The sequence below is a fragment of the Pseudophryne corroboree genome, chromosome 5 (assembly GCF_028390025.1).
Source record: "Pseudophryne corroboree isolate aPseCor3 chromosome 5, aPseCor3.hap2, whole genome shotgun sequence".
NCBI classification, from domain to species: Eukaryota; Metazoa; Chordata; class Amphibia; order Anura; family Myobatrachidae; genus Pseudophryne; species Pseudophryne corroboree.
The window spans coordinates 744,243,614-744,259,859 of record NC_086448.1 but is presented as its reverse complement, the minus strand read 5'-3'; the positions used below and the strand labels follow the sequence as shown (position 1 = coordinate 744,259,859).

Sequence of the window (16,246 nt, the reverse complement as noted above, 5' to 3'; positions counted from 1 at the left end):
GACACAGTTCCTGAGAGAGCTGCAGGGGGTGGGTAGTGGGCAATGGTGTCCTGAGACTAATTCATCTCTGCAGCACATATCTCAAACAATGAAGAATCATCAGTGTGAGCTTTTTGAGCAAACAATTTTTGTGACGCCATTGCAGCCGGTGCTCTGCCCGTCATTGTAAAGGCAAGGAACCACACCACACACAAATCAAATAAAGATATTCAGGCTGGTGCTCAGCCAAGCGTGACTGGCTATCTCGCCACAATTCTAAAACTGGGGGATAGAGGGGGAGGAGCTGTAACACTTAAGAAATATAAAGTGCCAGGCTTCCGTCTATACCCCAGTGTCTGCATGTTCCAGTGTCCCCTAGTGGCTGACTGAGAAAAAGCCTGGCTACCTCGGGCACATCATCTACAAGTATTCCTGCAGATTATTTTTATTTAAATATATTTTCGGGCTGATTCTGAGTAGGAAATAAAGCAAAAAAGAGCAAGTAACTGCACCTTGGCAAAACCATGTTGCACTGCAGGTGGTCGAGATTAAAAAAAAAATGTGTTGAGAGATTTAGGTTAAAGAGCGGAGTGTCCAAATGTAAATCTAAATTGCTGTGTGAAAAAATAAATAAAATAAAAATCCAGATGTACAGCATATGTGGGCTACATGCAAAAGCAGCCAGTATATTCCCTGCAAGCAAAGATAAAAAAAAATGTATTTGCTTCCCTTGCATTGCAACATAGTTTGTCCGGGTACAAATTTACTTGTTAATTTTTACTATGCTCTTAAGTCAGGCCTCTTGCATGTTCACAACTGAGCAAATAACCCAAAATACTAGTAAATCTAACATTCATGCCGTTTTAGTTTTAGCATGAGGCCGTGCCCTGCACAGCATCTATTTACTTAGAGGGGAGAGCTTGTGGGAAGCCCAGCACCTCCATTAGTGCTAGGCATACCCCTAAGAGGAGTGATTTTGGGATGTGTCAAGTCCGCGTCCTGCTCTCCCACCGTTCTACCAGGAACACTAACATTTATATATGTATAAAGCATTTTTTTAATTATTTAACTTTTTTTTTTTTTTTTTTTTTGACCGTTATTAGAGAGAGAGCAAACTGTTCTTATTATTAGGCACTTAAGATGAACTTAATGTATTAACCTACAGTAACCAGTGCTGAGAGGTAGCAATGCAAAACCACTGTCCACCCTTGGTCACACAGGCTCACTGACTTGTATTAGCTAATTTACCCCATCCTGTAAACTAGAAGACTATTATAACTATTATAAGTCAGTGAGGAGTTGCTTTAAGATAACAAGGTAAGTCACTGCAGCTCCCATGTGACTTTTTTTAGTATCCATAATATTTTAGTGCTGTGGGTTGAGCGATGGCGTGATGCCATGCTCCATTGTACCAGCATCCACTTTGCCCTTGTGCGGTTTACGGCATGAATGGCAGTGGGACACGTGACATGAGATCAGTAGGACTTGTTCCTTCAGGCCAGCCAGTAAGTAGGCTGAGATGTTCATGAAAATGCTGCCTCTCCGTTCTCTAGGAACCCAGACGTTGCTGAGAACAAAGTCTTTCAGTTCATCAGGGATATACGACGTTGCTTAGTGCCTCTATGCAAGCCGATTCCTGTGGGATTACTGAATTGCCTTCACAAAATAGCTACTATATAGTCTACACTCTAACAACACAAGTACTACAAGGACTCTTACATACTTTGTTACATCTAGTGTGTTGTATTCTAGTGATGTTTCTGTGTGTGTGACTCGCTATGTTCTCTTCTCTCAGGTACCTGCACTATCATCAGTTCTTGGAGTCTGCCACTTTGCTCCTGTCCCTGCCGGGAACTAGTGCCCACGCAGGTGTCGTTCATGCTGTTCGGGAGATCCTGCGATTTTTGGCACAGTCTCAGAAAGGACTCCTGTTCCTGCTATTTGAGAACGAAGCCACAAATCTGATTGCCAGGGCATTGTGCCAAGCATCTGAGCAAGACCAGGAGGACAATCTGCAGTCAGAGGGGAACAATGAGGACTCGTGTGCCTTGTGGCTTTTGCATGCCACCCAAGCTCTCCAGTACATCTCTGAACTCTTTAACCACTTCCAGCATTGTACAGCCACGGAGGAGGCCGACCACGTCAACCTGCTGAGGCTCCTGCACAACCTGTACCTTATCAGTTTCAATCCTATAGGCAGGTCTGCTGTAGCCCACGTTTTCAGCCTAGACCAGAACCTGCAATGCCTCATAACCTTGATGGAGTTCTGCTCGAAGGAACCCCTTGGGTAACTGATTTGCTGAATTTCTTCTTTGTCCACTAGGGGGCACTGGGATCATCGCTCACATGTAAACTCATATCAGCAATTACAATGTTTACAGAATTTGCAAATAACACTTCTGCTCCGTAAGTAACTATTATTTAATTGCTGACAGCCAGCCTTGGATAATGTCGCTGCTGGTATATTACCGCAGCTCGTTCTCGCTATGAAAACTGCAATCATTGTACCGTACGTTAGTCTGCGAAATATCCGTGTATATGACTTTATCTGGCATAATTCCAATAATCTGGTAATGTTCTGATTTCAGGGATGCAAAGTCGAAGAAATCTGTAGCTTACAATTACGCGTGTCTGCTTGTGCTGCTGGTGGTACAGACCACGAATGATGTTCAGATGTTGGAGAGTCACTCTGGCCCTTTGCTGAAGCTCTGTAAGGCTGATGAAAACAATATAAAGCTCCAGGGTACGTCGGAGAGATTTTTTTGGGACATATATGTTATTGGCTTTTGCCAGAAGTGATATTTTTTACATTTATATATTTTCCCTCCCTAGAGCTTGCTAAATGGCTAGAGCCTTTGAAAAGTTTCCGGTTTGATATAAATTGCATCCCTGGCCTCATTGACTATATAAAGCAGGTGAGTGGTACCAATTATTGTATATTTTTAAATATTCTGTCTCTTAATAAAGGATGTAGGTATGTGACCGCCGGCTACATCCCACCCCCTCTAAATCCTGACAGTCGGCATGCTGTCTAGCAGGGACTATTCCCACTCGTGGAGTGGAATAGAACCTGTGGTGAGCGCAGCTCACCACCGAGCTCGCAGGAGGCTTCGTTCCGCTCTCACCCCCCACTCCTCTGCCGGCATTCTGCTGTCGGGATCCCGCGGTTGGTATACTGACCGTGGAGATCCCCAGCGCCAGTAACGCCTACCCAACCCCTTAATAATCTTGTGATTTTTCTATTTTTTTTTTTTTGGTGCAAACTGCTCCCACAGCCGATAAAATAATTTTTGCTATGGGATTCATTAACCTATAAAATATTTATTTTGAACATTACTCCTGTTCTCGGTGCTGCACTAAGTAGTATATTATATAGACCAGTGATCTCCAACCCGTAACTCGCGAGCTACCGGTAGCTCGCCATAGTATTTTCAGTAGCTCACAGAGCGCACGGGTTTGGGCAGCCACTGGCACTCTCCTCCCTTCATTTTTAATATGGTGCCGGCCATCAGCCAATCAGGGCTCGTGGACCGGAAGTGGCGGCACCTGATTGGCTGCCGGACCGCGAGTTTTGATGGGCTCACTTATCGGCACCATATTTTAAATGCCAGCCACCGCCGGAGACTCTGTCACCCTCACTGCACCCGCTCTCCGGACTTCACAGGAGAGGCGCGCGCTGCGCTCTCCTCCCCTTCCGTCCCTCATACAGGAGGAGCAGCACCGGTGGCAGTAGAAGAAGCCAGCAAGGGTTAGCACTGTGTGGGGCACTGTATCGGACACTGCGGGGGGGTGGGGGGGCATTTTATCTGGCGCTGCGCTGGGCATTTTAAATGGCACTGCTGGGGGAATTGTATCTGGCACTGTTGGGGGGGGGGGGGATTGTATCTGGCACTGCTGGGGGGCATTATTTGTGTATCTGGCACTGCTGGGGGCATTATTTGAATATCTGGCACTGCTGGGAGGCATTATTTGAATATCTGGCACTGCTGAGGGGCATTATTTGTGTTTCTGGCACTGCTGAGGGGCATTATTTGTGTTTCTGGCACTATGCGGCGGGGGGGAATTACTTGTAGTTGTGAGGCCACATCCACTTTCACAGGAACGCACGCGCATTGGGGGGAGGGGGTAGTTCCTTCAGAGGTTTTATTTTCCGAAAGTAGCTCACACCCCAATTAAGGTTGGAGACCACTGATATAGAGTATATGATAAGTCGTAGCAGCTATGGGTCTGAATGCCAAGAAATAACTTGAGTTTTTATCCTATGGAACTACAGTGGCTGAGCTTTCATTTATTTTTCTATTTGGCACTGAAAGGTTACTCTTTATATACAATTTTTGCTTATTTTAAAGTTATTTCATTTTTAATATCTTTGTATTTTAAAGTAATTACAATATGTGTGCTAATGTAAATAATGTCCAAGTGTTTTAAGTCACATTTGACTTGAGCTTTATATTGTGGGCAATCCTTTACCTGAACAATTTTTAAGCTTAGGGGGGTGAAATTAAGTTGTTACCTGCAGCTGCCACTAGATGACGCCCGACGGAGCAATTGAATTGCTGCTCTATTCAGGTGTGTATAGACGCAGGGGGACAGATGGACACATTTCAGCTCGCAGCCTCCGGAGGCGGAAGCTGGAATGTGCAATAAATCGGCACTTTTAGGCCAGAATTGTACTTTAGGCGGATTTTGCGGCTTTGCATGGCTAAACCAGTCACTTATAGGAATGCCGATGGCGTTCTTGGGACGGATTAACTAATGTAGACTCTGAAGCACATGCTTCACACAGGGAGGAGTCATCTGTTTGAGCCTTTTTGTTACACTTCGCAGAGACAAGTAATTTTTGGGACTCCTTGTTCGCAGGTCCCTTGCCTGCCATTACGATGGACAGAGTGGAGACTCGTACAATTCCCACGAGCAATACAACAGACAGAGCGAGTGAGAGATCAGAAGGATAGAGGGAGATATAATATTTGCACTACTCCCCTATTATAAACTCCCTCAGCCACCAGCCTGGATTTTATGTGCAGACTTTCAGCTTTCTGTAGCAATGTGCAACTGTCTCTGCTAACAGTGCTGATTCCTGAGGAGAGAAGAAACATTGGGGCAGATGTATTAACCTGGAGAAGGCATAAGGAAGTGATAAACCAGTGATAAGTGCAAGGTGATAAATGCACCAGCCAATCAGCTCCAATATGTAAATTAACAGTTAGGAGCTGACTGGCTGCTGCGATTATCACTTTGCACTTATCACTGGTTTATCACTTCCTTATGCCGTCTCCGGTCTTAATACATCTGCCCAATTGTTGCTAACACACTGCCTGGCTGAGAAAAGCGCTTTTTTGTGATTGACAGGTTAACCCCCACCCCCACCCCTTGTCCAGGCACCCATCTCAACCAGGTCTAACGCCATTTTGAATGGGTGCCTGACCAAATTAACAACAGGTCTTTGTTGCACTTAGTATATAAATTGTGCTCTGTTATGAACCCTGCTGTCCCGCCGTGGTATTCTAGCTGCAAGTCCCCCATTACCTGCAGTGCATCTCTAGTGGGCGACTTTGCAGGCTGTAGCTAGATCACACTGCCACATTGTGTGAGGTCAGCGAAGTGGAAACAACACCACTGCTACCCGTGATACCGGGAAGCTGGTCTCCGTTAGCGTTAAGGAGGAGGGGGGTGGCCACTGTGCTGGAAGCTGACGCACTGTGTGCGGTTAGCGCGGCAGTGAAGACAATACCGCTGCCACGGCTACCTCTGACCCCCGGGGAACTTGCGCTGGTGGAGGACGCAGCTGCCGCATTTCTGTACAGGGTGGATGTACTCACTGCACCGTTGCAGCCTGAGGGTGGTGCGGCTTTTGTTTTAGGGGCAGTGCTTCTCAGTTAAGCTCTGTTCTCCCTTGTGCAGCGTAACGCTGCTAGTGTCTGACCCGGACCCCACTTCTGTAGTTAAGTGGCCAAGGGACTAAGTCCCAAGACTAATAAGATTAAAAATAAAATTAAAAAAAAAGATGTAACTGAGCAGGAGCTCAGTCAGCAGTGACCGGCTCCCTCGCCACAAATGCAAAACTGAGGGATGACGGGGGATAGAGGGGGAGGAGCTTGTTTCACTTGTTAGATTATTTAAAGTGCCAGCTCCCTGTAAAGCCAACATCACCACCCCCCTACAGTCTTGAAGTTGTGCCAGTGTCCCTTATGGCTTCCTGAAAAAGGGATTTACGGTAAGTACCAAAATCCTCCTTTTGCCACTTAGATGATGATGCAGCTATAACAAGTATCTTTTTTTTTTTTTTTTTTTTTTTTTTTTGAAGAGGTTTTTATGTCTGTGTGTCTTTTGCAATGAAATTGTTACTATATATGTGTATTGTTAAAATATTTTGTTTCCTGTAGAATTTAGACAATTTGATGGCACCGGAAGGGGTTGGGCTGCTCACTGCTCTCAGGGTGCTTTGCTATGTGGCTTGCCCACCGACTCATGTTGAAGGTAAGTAATAGGTGCTTTGTGTCAATGGTAGCCAAGGGGTGGTTAACATACTGTTGTGGAGTTATTACAACTAATCTATATACAAAATATTGGTTCTTTCCTTGTGTGTGTGTGTGTGTGTGTGCGTGTAATTAAAAAAAAAAAAAAAAAAAAAAAAAATATATATATATATATATATATATATATATATATATATATATATATATATATATTCCTTGGTATCCGAACTATAGTTCTACACTAAAAGGTCTACAGTCAATAGGTCTACCACTAATGGTAGACATGCATTAGGTAGATGGGGTCAAAAGGTCATGTTAACCACGAGTTGCTGTTAGGAACCTGAAATAATAAGATTTTACTTACCGGTAAATCTATTTCTCGTAGTCTGTAGAGGATGCTGGGACTCCGTAAGGACCATGGGGAATAGACGGGCTCCGCAGGAGATAGGGCACTTTAAGAAAGCTTTGGACTCTGGGTGTGCACTGGCTCCTCCCTCTATGCCCCTCCTCCAGACCTCCGTTAGGGAAACTGTGCCCAGAGGAGATGGACAGTACGAGGAAGGATTTTTGTAAATCTAAGGGCGAGATCCATACCAGCCACACCAATCACACCGTATAACTTGTGATACACTACCCAGTCAACAGTATGAACAACAACATAGCCTCGGTTAAACCGATAAACTATAACAGAACCCTTATGTAAGCAACAACTATATACAAGTCTTGCAGAAGAAGTCCGCACTTGGGACGGGCGCCCAGCATCCTCTACGGACTACGAGAAATAGATTTACCGGTAAGTAAAATCTTATTTTCTCTAACGTCCTTGAGGATGCTGGGACTCCGTAAGGACCATGGGGATTATACCAAAGCTCCCAAACGGGCGGGAGAGTGCGGATTACTCTGCAGCACCGATTGAGCAAACATGAGGTCCTCCTCAGCCAGGGTATCAAACTTGTAGAACTTTGCAAAGGTGTTTGAACCCGACCAAGTAGCAGCTCAGCACAATTGTAATGCCGAGACCCCTCGGGCAGCCGCCCAAGAAGAGCCCACTTTCCTAATGGAATGGGCCTTAACCGATTTAGGCAATGGCAAACCTGCCGTAGAATGCGCCTGCTGAATCGTATTACAGATCCAGCGAGCAATAGTCTGCTTTGAAGCAGGAGCGCCAACCTTATTGGCCGCATACAGAACAAACAGAGCTTCAGTCTTCCTGATTCTAGCCGTTCTGGTCACATAAATCTTCAAAGCCCTGACCACATCCAGGGACTCGGAATCCTCCAAGTCCCGTGTAGCCACAGGCACGACAATAAGTTGGTTCACATGAAAAGATGATACCACTTTTGTCCTCAACTCTGCCCTATCCACGTGAAAAACCAAGTATGGGCTTTTATGTGATAAAGCCGCCAATTCTGAAACACGTCTTGCCGAAGCCAATGCCAACAACATGACCACTTTCCACGTGAGGTATTTCAACTCCACAGTTTTGAGTGGTTCAAACCAAGGTGACTTGAGGAAACGTAACACCACGTTAAGATCCCAAGGCGCCACCGGAGGCACAAAGGGAGGCTGAATATGCAGCACACCCGCAGCAGGTCCTGCCTTAGAGGAAGAGGCCACGGATCTTCTGTGAGCAACTCTTGCAGCTCCGGATACCAAGTCCTCCGTGGCCAATCTGTACTTCAGGAAGAGAGGCTAATTCTCTTTGAAAGAAAATGGATAAGGCCGAAATTTGGACCTTTATGGACCCTAATTTTAGGCCTAAAGTCACTCCTGTTTGAAGGAAGTGAAGTTGAAGGGCCAAATGGAACTCCTCCGTAGGAGCAGCTCTGGCCTCACACCAAGAAACATATTTTCGCCATATACGGTGATAATGTTTTAACGTCACGTCTTTCCTAGCCTTGATCAGGGTAGGAATGACCTCCGGAGGAATCCCTTTTTCCGCTAGGATCCGGCGTTCAACCGCCATGCCGTCAAACGCAGCCGCGGTAAGTCTTGGAACAGACAGGGCCCCTGCCGCAGCAGGTCCTGCCTTAGAGGAAGAGGCCACGGATCTTCTGTGAGCAACTCTTGCAGCTCCGGATAACAAGTCCTCCGTGGCCAATCTGGAACAATGAGGATTGTTCTGACCCTGCTTATTCTTATTATTCTCAACACTTTGGGTATGAGAGGAAGAGGAGGAAACACATAGACCGATCTGAACACCCAAGGTGTCACCAGAGCGTCTACCGCTACCGCCTGAGGGTCCCTTGACCTGGTGCAATACCGCTTTAGCTTTTTGTTGAGACGGGATGCCATCATGTCTATTTGAGGCAGTCCCCACCGACCCGTGATCTGTGCGAAGACTTCTTGATGAAGTCCCCACTCTCCCGGATGCAGGTCGTGCCTGCTGAGGATGTCCGCCTCCCAGTTGTCCATCCCCGGGATGAACACTGCTGATAGCGCGCTTACATGGCCTTCCGCCCAGCGTAGAATCCTGGTCGCTTCTGCCATGGCCACTCTGCTCCTCGTTCCGCCTTGGCGGTTTATATGAGCCACTGCCGTGACATTGTCTGACTGAATCAGAACCGGTTTTTCCCGAAACAATTCCTCCGCTTGACGCAGGGCGTTGTATATGGCCCTCAACTCCAGGACGTTGATGTGGAGACAAGTCTCTAGATTTGACCAGAGACCTTGGAAATTTCTTCCCAGTGTGACTGCTCCCCAGCCTCGGAGGCTTGCGTCCATGGTCACCAGGACCCAGTCCTGAATGCCGAACCTGCGACCCTCTAGTAGGTGAGCACTGTGCAGCCACCACAGGAGAGATACCCTGGTCCTGGGAGACAGGGTGATCCTTCGATGCATTTGTAAATGGGACCCGGACCACTTGTCTAAGAGGTCCCATTGAAAAGTCCTCGCATGGAACCTGCCGAAAGGGATGGCCTCGTATGAAGCCACCATCTTCCTCAGGACCCGCGTGCAATGATGCACTGAAACCTGTTTTGGTTTTAATAGGTTCCTGACCAGGGCTATGAGCTCCTGAACCTTTTCGACCGGAAGAAAAACCTTTTTCTGGTCTGTGTCTAGAATCAGGCCCAAAAAAGTTAGACGCGTTGTAGGGACTAGCTGGGACTTCGATATATTGAGAATCCAGCCGTGCAACTGCAACGTCTTCATGGACAGAGACACGCTGTCCAGCAACTTCTCCCGAGATCTCGCCTTTATGAGGAGATCGTCCTAGTATGGGATAATTGTGACCCCCTGCTTGCGCAGGAGCACCATCATTTCCGCCATTACCTTGGTGAAAATTCTCAGGGCCGTGGACAGCCCAAACGGCAACGTCTGAAATTGGTAGTGACAGTCCTGCACTGCAAATCTCAGGAACGCCTGATGAGGGGGGAATACCGGAACATGAAGGTAAGCATCCTTTATGTCCAGGGACACTATCCAATCCCCCCCCCCTCCAGGCTGGCGATGACCGCCCTGAGTGATTCCATTTTGAACTTGAACCTCTTCAAGTACAGGTTCAGGGATTTTAGGTTTAAAATGGGTCTGACCGAACCGTCCGGTTTCGGGACCACAAACAGGGTTGAGTAATATCCCTCTCCTTGCTGGAGATGAGGAACTGTGACAATCACCTGTTGAATATACAATTTTTGGATTGCTGCCAACACTAGCTCCCTCTCTGACGGGGAAGCCGGCAGAGCCGATTTGAAAAACCGGCGAGGAAGCAAGTCTTCGAATTCCAGCCTGTATCCTTGAGAAACAATCTCTAATGCCCAGGGATCCACCTGCGAGTGAACCCAGACGTGGCTGAAAAACCAAAGACGAGCCCTCACTAGATCTGCCTCCCCCCGGGAAGCCCCAGCGTCATGCGGTGGACTTTGCAGATGCAGGGGAGGACTTCTGCTCTTGGGAACTAGCTGTGTGCAGCTTCTTTCCCCTGCCTTTCCCTCTGGCAACAAAGGACGATCCCCTAAAAAAAGGTACCTTTTTGTTTTTATTGGAACGAAAGGACTGCATTTGATAATGAGGTGCCTCTTTTGTATGCTGCGGGGGGATATAAGGTAAGAAATTCGACTTACCAGCCGTAGCAGTAGAGACAAGGTCCGAGAGGCCGTCTCCAAACAACTCCTCCCCTTTGTAAGGCAAGGACTCCATATGCCGCTTTGAATCGGCGTCTCCCGTCCACTGTCGGGTCCACAAGAGCCGCCTAGCAGAAATAGACATAGCATTTATTCTGGAGCTTAATAAACAAATGTCTCTCTGAGCATCCCTCATATACAAGGCAGCATCTCTGATATGCTCTATGGTCATTTGAATGGCCTCCCTATCTAAGGTGTGAATCTCCGTAGATAAGGAGTCTGCCCATGCCACAACCGCACTACAAACCCAGGCCGACGCCATAGCCGGTCTAATAATAGTACCTGAATGTGTGTAAATGTGCTTCATGGTAATTTCCTGCCTGCGATCAGCAGGATCCTTGAGGGAAGCTGTATCCTGAGAAGGCAGTGCCACCTTTTTGGACAAGCGTGTCAGCGCCTTGTCTACTTTAGGCGAAGATTCCCATCGTATCCTATCTGTTTGTGGAAAAGGATACGCCATGAGAATCCTTTTGGGAACTTGTGGTCTCCTATCTGGAGAGTCCCAAGCCTTTTCGCACAATTCACTTAGTTCAAATAAGGATGGAAAGGTGACTTCAGGCTTTTTCCCTTTATACATGTGTACCCTCGTGTCAGGGGGTTCCTCAGTAATATGCAAAACCTCTTTAATGGCAATAATCATGTACCGTATACCCTTTGCCACCTTCGGCTGTAATTATGCATCTTCATAGTCGACACTAGAGTCAGTATCCGTGTCGGTATCTGTGTCATCGATCTGGGATATGGTGCGCTTCTGAGACCCCGAAGGGCCTGGCGCCACAGGGACAGGCATGGACTGGCTACCTGACTGATCCCTAGCTTCTGCCTTGCCTAATCTTTTATGCAATAGATTCACATTTGCATTCAAGACATTCAGCATATCTACCCATTCCGGTGTCGGTGTTGCCGACGGCGACATGACATTCAAGCACTCCCCCACCACATTAAGCGAGCCTTCCTCGTCAAACATGTCGACACACGCGTACCGACACACTTAACACACACACAGGGAACCTCTTTTCTGAAGACAGTATCCCCTTCAAGGCCCTTTGGAGAGACAGAGAGAGTATGCCAGCACACACCCCAGCGCAATGACCCTGGAGACCAACACAAAATGTTTTTCCCCCAGCCGCGCTGTATAATATGTTATCCGCCAATTATGTGCCCCCCCCCTCTTTTAAACACCCCTTCACCGTGTGTAAGCAGGGGAGAGTCCGGGGAGCTTCCTCTCAGCGGTGCTGTGGAGAGAAAATGGCGCTGGTGAGTGCTGAGGGAGAAGCCCCGCCCCCTCGGCGGCGGGCTTCTGTCCCGCTCAAACTTACTAAAATATGTCGGGGGCTCTTTTATATACATGTACAGTGCCCACCTGTACAGGTATATTGTCTTTTGCCATAATAGAGGTGTTATATTGCTGCCCAGGGCGCCCCCCCCCCCCCCCCCCCCCCCCTGCGCCCTGCACCCTTACAGTGACCGGAGTATGTGAGGTGTATGGGAGCAATGACGCACAGCTGCAGTGCTGTGCGTTACCTCAGTGAAGCTGAAGGCTTCTGCCGCCTGACGTCTTCTGACTTCGGTTCTTCTGGCTCTGTGAGGAGAACGGCGGTGCGGCTCTGGGGGTGGACGCCCAGTAAGAACCTGTGTTCACCCCCTCTGGAGCTAATGGTGTCCAGTAGCCGAGGAAGCAGAGCCTATCTTAGACAAGAAGGTCTGCCCCTCTCTCCTCAGTCCCTCGATGCACGGAGCCTGTTGCCAGCAGTGCTCCCTGTAAAAAAGTAGAAAAAAATCCAAACAAAAATGCTTCTAGGCATAGAACTCAGGAGAGCTCTCTGCAGTGCACCCATCTTGCTCTGGGCACAGTGTAAAACTGAGGTCTGGAGGAGGGGCATAGAGGGAGGAGCCAGTGCACACCAAGAGTCCAAAGCTTTCTTAAAGTGCCTTATCTCCTGCGGAGCCCGTCTATTCCCCATGGTCCTTACGGAGTCCCAGCATCCTCAAGGACGTTAGAGAAAGCCTGTTCTTTGTTTCTCGTCAAAATGAAATACAAAATATGTTGCAGAATTTTCTGTGCTCCTTTATTGTCCTCTCTCTGGGTGCAGCATTTCCCAGATACCGTGGTGCCTCTCTGTCACTCACAGCAGGCAATAGTGCTTCTTGCTGCCCCTTCTTTAGTGAGTCCCTCCGTCTCTTCGGGATACGGGTGTTAGGTCGACAGTCATTAGGTTGACCACTGAAGGTCGACATGAGTTTCTCTGACGTCCTAGTGGATGCTGGGGACTCCGTAAGGACCATGGGGAATAGCGGCTCCGCAGGAGACTGGGCACAACTAAGAAAGATTTAGGACTACCTGGTGTGCACTGGCTCCTCCCTCTATGCCTCTCCTCCAGACCTCAGTTAGAATTTTGTGCCCGGCCGAGCTGGATGCACACTAGGGGCTCTCCTGAGCTCTTAGAAAGAAAGTATATTTAGGTTTTTTATTTTCAGTGAGATCTGCTGGCAACAGACTCACTGCTACGAGGTACTGAGGGGAGAAGAAGCGAACCTACCTGCTTGCAGCTAGCTTGGGCTTCTTAGGCTACTGGACACCATTAGCTCCAGAGGGATCGAACACAGGCCCAGCTTCGGTCGTCCGGTCCCGGAGCCGCGCCGCCGTCCCCCTTGCAGAGCCAGAAGCAAGAAGAACGTTTAGAAAATCAGCGGCTGAAGACTCCGGTCTTCATTAAGGTAGCGCACAGCACTGCAGCTGTGCGCCATTGCTCCCCATGCACACCACACACTCCGGTCACTGATGGGTGCAGGGCGCTGGGGGGGGGCGCCCTGGGCTGCAATAAGAGTACCTTATATTGGCAAATAAACACATAATATAGTCAGCAAGACTATATATGTGTAAAATCCCCTGCCAAAAATATCCTGAAAAAAGCTGGAGAAGTCCGCCGGGAAGGGGGCGGGGCTATCTCCCTCAGCACACTGGCGCCATTTCCTCTCTCAGCTCCGCTGGAAGGACGCTCCCAAGGCTCTCCCCTGCAGTTTCCAGGCTCAATAGGGTAAAAAAGAGAGAGGGGGCACTAAATTTAGGCGCAAACTGTGTATTATAGCAGCTATAGGGGATAAAATCACTGTGTGTAGTGTGTATCCCTGCATTATATAGCGCTCTGGTGTGTGCTGGCATACTCTCTCTCTGTCTCCCCAAAGGACTTTGTTGGGGTCCTGTCCTCAGTCAGAGCATTCCCTGTGTGTGTGCGGTGTGTCGGTACGGCTGTGTCGACATGTTTGATGAGGAGGCTTATGTGGAGGCGGAGCAAGTGCCGATAAATGTGATGTCACCCCCTTCGGGGTCGACACCTGAATGGATGGACATGTGGAAGGAATTACGCGACAGTGTCAACTCCTTACATAAAAGGTTTGACGACATAACAGATGTGGGACAGCCGGCTTCTCTGCCCGTGCCTGCCCAGGTGTCTCAAAAGCCATCAGGGGCTCTAAAACGCCCACTACCTCAGATGGCAGACACAGATGTCGACACGGATACTGACTCCATTGTCGACGATGATGAGACTAGTGTACATTCCAATAGAGCCACTCGTTATATGATTACGGCAATGAAAAATGTGTTGCACATTTCTGATATTACCCCAGGTACCACAAAAAAGGGTATTATGTTTGGGGAGAAAAAGCTTCCAGTGGTTTTTCCCCCATCTGATGAATTAAATGAAGTGTGTGAAGAAGCGTGGGCTTCCCCCGATAAGAAACTGGTAATTTCTAAAAAGTTACTAATGGCGTACCCTTTCCCGCCAGAGGACAGGTCACGTTGGGAGACATCCCCTAGGGTGGATAAAGCGCTCACACGTCTGTCAAAAAAGGTGGCACTACCGTCTCCGGACACGGCCGCCCTAAAGGAGCCCGCGGATAGAAAGCAGGAGGCTATCCTGAAGTCTGTATATACACACTCAGGAATTATACTGAGACCGGCTATTGCTTCAGCATGGATGTGCAGTGCTGCAGCTGCGTGGTCAGATTCCCTGTTGGAAAACATTGATACCCTAGACAGGGACACTATATTGCTAACCGTAGAGCATATTAAAGACTCAGTCTTATACATGCGAGATGCACAGAGGGATATTTGCCGGCTGGCATCTAAAATAAACGCAATGTCCATTTCTGCCAGGAGAGGATTGTGGACTCGGCAGTGGACAGGAGATGCAGATTCTAAAAGGCACATGGAAGTTTTGCCTTACAAGGGTGAGGAGTTGTTTGGGGATGGTCTCTCGGACCTCGTTTCCACAGCGACAGCTGGGAAGTTAGCATTTTTACCCCATGTTCCCTCACAGCCAAAGAAAGCACCGTATTATCAGGTACAGTCCTTTCGGCCCCAGCGGGTTAGAGGCGCGTCCTTTCTGCCCAGAGGCAGAGGTAGAGGGAAAAAGCTGCAACATACAGCCAGTTCACAGGAACAAAAGTCCTCCCCCGCTTCCTCTAAGTCCACCGCATGACGCTGGGGCTCCACAGGCGGAGCCAGGTACGGTGGGGGCCCGTCTCAAGAACTTCAGCGACCAGTGGGCTCGCTCACGGGTGGATCCCTGGATTCTACAAGTAGTATCTCAGGGGTACAAGCTGGAATTCGAGACGTCTCCCCCTCGCCGTTTCCTCAAATCTGCCTTGCCGACAGCTCCCCCGGACAGGGAGGCAGTGCTGGAGGCGATTCACAAGCTGTATTCTCAGCAGGTGATAATCAAGGTACCCCTCCTTCAACAAGGACGGGGTTACTATTCCACAATGTTTGTGGTACCGAAACCGGACGGTTCGGTGAGACCCATTTTAAATTTAAAATCCTTGAACACTTATATAAGAAGGTTCAAGTTCAAAATGGAATCGCTCAGGGCGGTGATTGCAAGCCTGGACGAGGGGGATTACATGGTATCACTGGATATCAAGGATGCTTACCTGCATGTCCCCATTTACCCTTCTCACCAGGAGTACCTCAGATTTGTGGTACTTGACTGTCATTACCAATTCCAGACGTTGCCGTTTGGTCTGTCCACGGCACCGAGGGTATTTACCAAGGTAATGGCCGAAATGATGATACTCCTTCGGAAAAAGGGAGTTTTAATTATCCCGTACTTGGACGATCTCCTTATAAAGGCGAGGTCCAGGTAACAATTGTTGATCGGAGTAGCACTAGCTCGGGAAGTGCTACAACAGCACGGCTGGATCCTGAATATTCCAAAGTCGCAGCTGGTTCCTACAACGCGTCTACTGTTCCTGGGGATGGTTCTGGACACAGAACAGAAAAAAGTGTTTCTCCCGGAGGAGAAAGCCAAGGAGTTGTCATCTCTAGTCAGAGACCTCCTAAAACCAAGACAGGTGTCTGTGCACCACTGCACGCGAGTCCTGGGAAAGATGGTGGCTTCTTACGAAGCAATTCCATTCGGAAGGTTCCATGCAAGGATCTTTCAGTGGGATCTGTTGGACAAGTGGTCCGGATCGCATCTTCAGATGCATCGGCTGATAACCCTGTCTCCAAGGGCCAGGGTGTCATAGAAACATAGAATTTGACGGCAGATAAGAACCACTTGGCCCATCTAGTCTGCCCCTTTTTTATTTTATCCTTTAGGCAATCTCAACCCTTTTTTAACCTTGATTCTTTGTAAGGATATTCATATGCCTGTCCCAAGC

The 16,246-nt window shown here is 48.3% G+C and overlaps 1 protein-coding gene across 2 annotated transcripts in view; it reads left to right on the top strand.

Annotated features, from left to right (window-relative positions):
* VIRMA (vir like m6A methyltransferase associated) overlaps positions 1-16,246 on the top strand; it is a 95,907-nt gene that overhangs the window by 54,600 nt on the left and 25,061 nt on the right. For both annotated transcript variants that reach the window (XM_063924116.1, XM_063924115.1), the window contains 4 exons: positions 1,775-2,266; positions 2,568-2,722; positions 2,812-2,894; positions 6,366-6,459. In XM_063924116.1, the coding sequence (XP_063780186.1) occupies positions 1,775-2,266; positions 2,568-2,722; positions 2,812-2,894; positions 6,366-6,459 (824 nt within the window). The remainder of the gene's footprint in view (positions 1-1,774; positions 2,267-2,567; positions 2,723-2,811; positions 2,895-6,365; positions 6,460-16,246) is intronic.